Source organism: Ctenopharyngodon idella, chromosome 23, assembly GCF_019924925.1.
Source record: "Ctenopharyngodon idella isolate HZGC_01 chromosome 23, HZGC01, whole genome shotgun sequence".
Taxonomy (NCBI): Eukaryota; Metazoa; Chordata; class Actinopteri; order Cypriniformes; family Xenocyprididae; genus Ctenopharyngodon; species Ctenopharyngodon idella.
This window is the reverse complement of record NC_067242.1, coordinates 3,616,909-3,625,000: the sequence shown is the minus strand read 5'-3', so window position 1 is coordinate 3,625,000 and position 8,092 is coordinate 3,616,909. Positions and strand designations below refer to the sequence as shown.

Genomic DNA, 8,092 nt, shown 5'->3' with positions numbered 1-8,092 from the left:
TTCTCCAGCTTTGTTGTTGTTGAGCAACTGAAGCATGAGCTGTTAAAGCACCACCCTCTTTTGGAAAGCAGCTCATTTGCATTTAAAGGGACACACACAAAAACGGCGTATTTTTTCTCACACCCAAATAGGGGCAAATTTGACAAGCTATAATAAATGATCTGTGGGGTATTTTGAACTGAAACTTCACAGACACATTCTGGGAACACTAGAGACTTATATTACATCTTGTGAAAAGAGGGATAATAGGTCCCCTTTAAAGAGCTGCAAATAGGTATTTATTATTTCAATTTCGTAATGAATGTGACAGAGTTAAAAAGCGGAGACTTTGGATCATATCAAAAGTAACCACAAAGCTTATTGTGATTACTGGGATTGCAACCACACTGCAAATAATATTTGATTAAATTTTGTTCATGCAGCGACTGGAAACAGCAAAGACTAAAAGATCAATTCTTGAGATTTAAGAATCCATATCAAATTCGAGAAATCAATATTGAAAACCCAGTCCTACTGTAGTATGCCCAGGAATGTCAACAGTCAAAAAGTTCTTCATCGTAGTTTTACAGGAATTCGGACACAGCTATAGAGACATTATATAATTGAGTTCAAGAATAATGATTTCCAAACAACCTAAGGTTTTCCCAGGACACAAAGTGCTGCACATAAATACCCATGTTTGCATCTGGATTAAAGGAAACTGTGGTGTGGTTATCTTATGCCCTCAGTGCTTTGGCTATTGCAGAGAACCTATAAATTTGCTGAAGGGTTATATTACTGCGACCACAAGACGATCAGTATGGAATGTTCGGAAAGAGGCGGAATTCACTTATTTCTGCCAGCTTAGGGTCTACTACCATCGCAGCCGCGACCCATCATCCCTTCAGCCCACAGATAAGACATATGCATCCGATAAATTCCTACCAGCAACTCTGAATCTGATGTACATGAAGAAATACTGCACAAAATCCAACACAGTCATCGAGCAGAGCCTGGACGACTTCTCCTGAAATTGGAAGCAATTAAAAACGTATGATGGGTAAGAAAAAAAAAGTTCCAAGAAAGAATGTACTTGAACCACAACAGACGATCACAAACAATCGGATTATTGGAACCATTTATGGAAACCACATCCTTCGTTCAAGCTGGTATCATTCAGGGGACGAGCGTTCTGACTTGTTAGCTCTGCACAAAGGTTTTGCGGTATCATGTCAAAAACAAGAGTTGGACGTGTTGTGGATCTTCTGAATGATCTTTTCAGAAATCTAATGGGACAAGATGACCAACTTAAAATACAGCTCTTCACAAGGCCAGTGCAGGACAACAGATTTAACTCAGATGCCTGATTTTGAACCCTCTATTCATTTGCTAGGTTTATACAGAGTCCAAGGCTCTGTTCCAAAACACAGCGGCCAACGTAGGCAGCATTTTAAGGCCTTCTAAAATGCCTTATGTTGGCCAAAATTTAAAGCTGCACTGCATGTATTCTTTGTGACAAGCTCAGTAAAAAATGGTGATTAAAACTGATGCAATACCGATGTGTATAGATAAAAAGTTCAATCTAATTAAAATTGATTATTTTACCCAATTTTATTGTGTTATGTATTGTCATTTTATGCATATTAAAAAGCATATAGTTAGCTTAGCACCATGCTAATGTCAACCCAGGAGATCAAGTTAATCAGCCCCTGTCGGTAGATGACTTAACTAAATTTTGATCCTAAAAAGCATCTATTTCTATTGACCACCATTCAAAATAACTGGTATTCTGGCATTTTTTCCCCACATACACCACCGTTCAAAAGTTTGGGGTCAGTAAGAATTTATTTTTTTTTTATTTTTTTTTTTTAAATGCACCAAGGACCCATAAAAATGGTCAAAAGTGATAGTGGAGAAATTTATAATGTTACAAAAGATTTCTTTTTCAAATAAATGCTGTTCTTTCCATTTATCAAATAACCCTGAAAAAAGTATCATGGTTTCTACAAAAATATGAAGCAGCACAACTGTTTTCAACACTGATAATCAGAAATGTTTCTTGAGCAGCAAATAAACATATTAGAATGATTTCTGAAGGATCATGTGACACTGAAGACTGGAGTAATGAAGCTCAAAATTCAGCTTTGATCAGAGAAATAAATTACAGTTTACAATATATTCACATAGAAAACAGTTATTTTAAATTGTAATATTTCACTATATCATTTTACTCTATTTTTGATTAAATAAATGCAGCCTTGGTGAGCATAAGAGGCTCCTTTCAAAAACGTTAAGAAAACTTTTGAATGGTAATGAAAATGAAAAGTTGGTAGTGTATTTTATATTATAAAATACAATTTTTTTTATTTATTTATTTATTTTTAACCAGAGCCTTTTTCTTTTTGTGGGTCTTACAGTATTCCCTGTCAGCTGCCTTCAACACCATGGCTAAGGATAGTTGCTAATGAATTTCCTGCATTTTGAGAGTGATTAGTCACAGGGCAATTACAGCGCAGCATGAGCAAAGACAGCACATTTCCGGCATTCTTCCGGCATGTCCTGCATCACCCGAGTGAGCACATTTAAGAACGGATATCCTCCCTGCACCAAACAAAGCCTGTTGCAGTTTGTTTCATTACCATATTTGATGATATTGAAAGATTAGGGGCCAGATTTTAACACGATCGATGCGGGTTCGCTGCCTTTTGCCGAGCTCGCTCTTCTCCATTTTCCCATCACATATCAGATCAGAAAGGCATTTATTTTCAATTAAAACAAAACAAACAAAAAAAAGTTCTAAAAGTGGACATAAAATTCCTAGTGTTTAATAGTATTAAAAGTATTTGTTGGGTAGGGTTGGGGGAAGGTGTAGGGAGGGTTTTTATTCTCCCAATAAGGCAATCCATTTAATAATTTGAATAAATATAATCATTTACACAAAAAAACTGAGGTGCAAATAGTATCTGCCAATATAAAGTAGCCTACAGATAGCATCTAATTACTATTTATACTTATTGCAAAGAACTGCTACTTTTACATGGTGTAAATAGAATATGTCACTATTTTCACTTAGTGTAAATAGCATCTATCACTAAGAAAATGTGCTATTTTCACAGTGTAAATAGCATCTAATTTACACTTAGTGTAAATAGCATTTATCGCTATTTGGACCTAGTGTAAATAGCATCTATTGCTATTTGCTATTGCTATTGATAGTTGCTAATGAATTTCCTACATTTTGAGAGTGATTAGTCACAAGCAATTACAGCGCAGCGTGAGCAAAGACAGCCCATTTCTGGCATTCTTCCGGCATGTCCTGCATCACCCGAGCACGCACATTTAAGAAGAATCCTAACGGATATCCTCCCTGCAACAAAGAAATCCTGTTGCAATTTGTTCCATTACCATATTTGAGGATATTAAAAGATTAGGGGCCAGATTTACTAACAGTTTGTGTCAGCGCAAACCCTCTTTTGCCGTTAAAAAGCTACTGTCAGGATTTGCTAAAGACACACAGTGAAAAATTAGCACTGAAAAGGCATGGACACAGTTATTTTTGTGGCTGATCTTACTGCATATGCATTTGTAGGAGTTTCCCTTTAAGATGCAAAATTTATGGGAGGAGAGTATTTAAATGAATTATGCAAGGTGATTTACTAAGGTTTGCGCTAGTCAATTTACTGGTATTTATGGCCATTATTTACTGCCCAAAAAAGCATGTCTTAAAGACTTAGTTTACCCAAAGATGAAATTTCTGTCATTTATTACTCACCTTCATGTCATTCCAAACCCGCAAGACCTTCGTTCATCTTCGGAACACAAATTAATATATTTTACTATTTATGTTGCAGCGCTTCCAGGTTCTACGCCCAAACGCCGGCTCAGTATCGGCCAATACTGAGCTGGTGTTCGGACGTAAACACGGAAGCTCTGCAACGAAAATAGCATATGAGAATGACAGAGGAGAGATGAATTTGTTAAATACATTTTTTTTTCTTTTTTTTGCGCACAAAAAGTATTCTCGTCACTTCATAATATTAAGGTTGAACCACTTTAGTCACGTTGACTATTTTAATTATGTTTTTACTACTTTTCTGGACCTTGAATGATGGTAATTCCGTTGCTTTCAATAGAGGATAGATAGAAAAAAAAAAAAAAAACCTCAGATTTCATCAAAATATCTTAATTTGTGTTCTGAAGATGAACGAAGGTCTTACGGGTGTGGAACGACATGACAGTACTTAATGACAGAGATTTCATTTTTGGGTGAACAAACCCTTTAAACCAGACGCTAATTTACGCTACTCTTGGTAGATTATGTTGGTCATTGTGGAAATGATCCATCTGTGTCTGTGTTCTTTAATTTGCACGCTGTCAGTAGATCACGTGCAGAACTTTCCACTCCTATCGGTGCTTTTTTGGAATTGCTCTCTCACGCTACTCTGCCCTGTTTAGTAAATCTGGCCCTAGGTCTAATATTGGAGAATTTTTCTTATTTGCCTTAAAATTTTAGACTGTAAGTGCCCAATTTCTAAATAACATGGGCACAATAATAGCCCTTCAATCACTCCACATTCTCAGTGATTTGACATGGTTTGAAATGTCGAGTTACAGTGGTTCAGTTCAAATAAACAAGGCTTGTGAGTTTTGGACACTTCTAATGCATGTTTGCTTCAGTAACCTTTAACAGTTATTATATTCTCCCTTATTCTATTCTGTGTCAAAACACAATGAGAAACTGTGTGGTGGAAACACTTTTGTCATTCTGCATAAAATGAAAAACATGTTTGTTGCGTGCAAATATTTATCTATCAAGACTTTAGTCAATCTAGAATTTGTACTTGGAAACCAGCCGCAGCTGAAGAGGGTATTTGAGGTTTCAGGTAGTTACTATGGAGAAAAACTCAACAAATGATTAAAAAAAACTTGTTAAGTGATACTGCAGATGCTAAAGTCATTTGAAAGAAAAGTGCTATACTGTACGTCTCCATCCCAGTCTTTAAGTTTTCAGTAAACACACATACAGCCTGGTAATTAGGAAACAAGAAGGGAATATAAGACATTCACCAAGTGAACCAATGTCTTCCCTTAGATTTATCCTGGCTGTAGCACACAGTGAAGTCTGCTGAATATCAACGTCAACAGACAGCCACACACAAGTAAACTTAGCGTCTCACACTCCATTGATTCCCATGATGCGTCTCAACTGGCTGCTTACGGTGCTGACGTCTTCTGTGTGAGAGCTGCTATTTAGATCCCTTGTAATCTCACATTTCCGCGCAGGATGGGTGGTTGGCAGACGAGCCGCGGTACGAGCGGCATGAAACTTTTTTTGAAACCGCTCAGTCAAAGAGCAAAGGAAAAATGGCAGGCACAAATTATTCACAATCTGTGTGTCATTTCCTCATGCAAGGACAGGTATTCAATGGTCTCAAAAACTGGTTTGTTCACGAAGTACACAGTGACATGGCAGGAAAGCCTACTGCTACTTACAATACATATAATACTTATTAGCTTTTAGCATGCCTACCAAACCAGCATTACTTACGACAGGGACAAATTGAGCTGAGTCACCCCTTATATAAAGCAAAAAATCATCCAAAAAATACATCTGACTAATTTTGAAGTCCAAGTTTAAAGTGACCACATGAATTAGAAACTTCACTTGAACTTTACTTAAAAGCCGTGAAAGTTGTATATTTTACACTAAAACAATATTCAAGGTGATAAATTGTAAGGCATTCAGTACGAACATTATATAGAAAAATATATTTGAGTCAAAGGTATGGCAAAAACCACAAAGTCAAAACTATCAAGCCATCACGGCAAATTAAATAGCGCATGCTGAAGTAGCTAGGGACAATGATTGGTTTATTCGCTTACGCAGTTATGGAGAGCTGATTTATTTATACTGTAAAGTAAAACGTTCATGTTTTCTCTAGAGTAGTGAATGGGTCAGATTAAACTCACTTCCAGGGAAAAGCATTCTTTCAGGCCAAAGAAACAAAGAAGAGTGGTCTGGTTCAATTTAAAAAGTTCATTTCATGCATTGGGCAAGAGACAATAACAACAGTCCTGAAAACTGAATAAAGGATACTTCTAAGAGCAGAATATTTCATCATGCAGATATTCTATGAAGTATTAAATACATCAAATGTAGTCAGTGTTATTGAACTGTCAGTTTAAGAACATGTAAGTGAATTGATGTACTGTATCAGCAATTCAGTTATACTCTCAGGTGTCAGAAAATGACTGAATCATGTTCAAGAGGCTTTCAATCTGTTCTGCCTCTATATGCCAAGCATGTCTGCTTCTATTCAAATTTCTCATGTATGTTTTATTGAATTTATGGGAACTTGTTAAGCTTTTGAATCAATGCTGGAAAAAAAAAAAAAAAAATCCAATCCTGATTGACATTACTATACATTATCCCTGGTTAGTAACACTACCTTTCAAAAGTTTGGGGTCTGTAAGTTATTTAATTTTTGTTTGTTTTTAAAGGAAGTCTTTTATGCTCACCAAGATTGCATTTATTTGATCAAAAACTAAGTAAAAACAGTAATGTTATGAAATATTACTACAATTGCCAATAACGGATTGTCTATTTACACTAAGTGCAAAAAGCGTCCCTTGTTGGTAAACACTATTTACACTAACTCCGCCCACCAACATCTGGTTGGATCACTCAAGTTTAAAAACTGATGTGCGGAATTCAACATCTACAGTAGCGCAGCAGTAGCAAGTAAGGCTCTAAGCATCTAATTACTATTTATACTTATTGCAAAGAACTGCTACTTTTACATGGTGTAAATAGAATATATCACTATTTTCACTTAGTGTAAATAGCATCTATCACTAAGAAAATGTGCTATTTTCACATTGTAAATAGCCTCTAATTTACACTTAGTGTAAATAGCATCTATTGCTATTTGCACTTAGTGCAAATAGCCACTGCCTTAAAATAACTGTTTTCCATGCATATATATACACTGTAAAATGTAATTTATTCCTGTGATCAAAGCTGAAGTGTTCAGTGTCACATGATCCTTCAGAAATCATTCTAATATGCTGATTTGCTGCTCAGGAAACATTTCTGATTATTATCAATGTTGAAAACAATTGTGAACCTTAATATTTTTGTGGAAACTGTGATACATTTTTTTTTTCAGGATTGTTTGATGAAAAGAACATTCAAAAGAACAGAATTTATTTGAAATAGAAAAAAATTTGTAACAATATAAAAGTCCTTACTGTTGAATGATAGTGTCCTAACAAAATAAATTCATTAATTGAGGTGAAATATTGATTTGAGTTTTTATTATGCGTGAATAAAGTGACCACAGAGCGATCAGTTGCCTTGGACTAAAACCAATTATACAGTTTAGTGTCATTATACAAAAATATCTTACTGAGGAAACAAGCATTTCAGAAAGCCATTTAATAGCTTTTTAATATAAGTTAAATATTTGTAAACATATTTACAAGGTATTTTTAACTTATTAATAAAAAGGTGAAAATTAATAATGGCATTATTAATTGTGCTATCAATAATTCTTTTTTTTTTTCCTTGCATAACAAGTGTTGTATTACCTGTGAAGACAGAAGATTGCAGTCTATATGAAGGCCTCGTCCTGTTTTCTGTCTCTGAAGCAAAGCAGCCATGACGGCTCCCTGAGTGTATAAACCAGTGGCCAGATCTGTCATCGCGACACCTGGTCTGACTGGATCCCCATCCTTAAAAAGAAGCACTTAAATAAACAGGAGATAAAGGACCTAAAATAGGATGTAATATTTAAAGAAGACCTATTTTGCTTTTTTACATTTTTTAACTTTCTGTAATGTTTAATGTTGCTGTTTGAGCATGAAAAAGTCTGCAAAGTTACAAAGCAAAGTCCCTCCAGCAGGAGTTATTCTCTATATCAGTGCGCACTGTTTCTGAACTCCCTGAAACGCCTCCATTGTAGTCTTGAGTTTTCCAGGAAAAAACACGTCACAATATTCTTCATTTAAATAATTCCCGCCCAAAGCATACGCAAAATAAAGGGACGGGGCCTGGTTGAGTAAGTTAGTAGTTTGTTGAAACTCGTGGTTATGCTAAGGGAGGGACATTTCA

The 8,092-nt window shown here is 35.6% G+C and overlaps 1 protein-coding gene across 2 annotated transcripts in view; it reads right to left on the bottom strand.

Annotated features, from left to right (window-relative positions):
- sugct (succinyl-CoA:glutarate-CoA transferase) overlaps positions 1–8,092 on the bottom strand; it is a 164,632-nt gene that overhangs the window by 135,996 nt on the left and 20,544 nt on the right. For both annotated transcript variants that reach the window (XM_051882700.1, XM_051882699.1), the window contains exon 8: positions 7,570–7,713. In XM_051882700.1, coding sequence (XP_051738660.1) covers positions 7,570–7,713 — 144 coding nt within the window. The remainder of the gene's footprint in view (positions 1–7,569; positions 7,714–8,092) is intronic.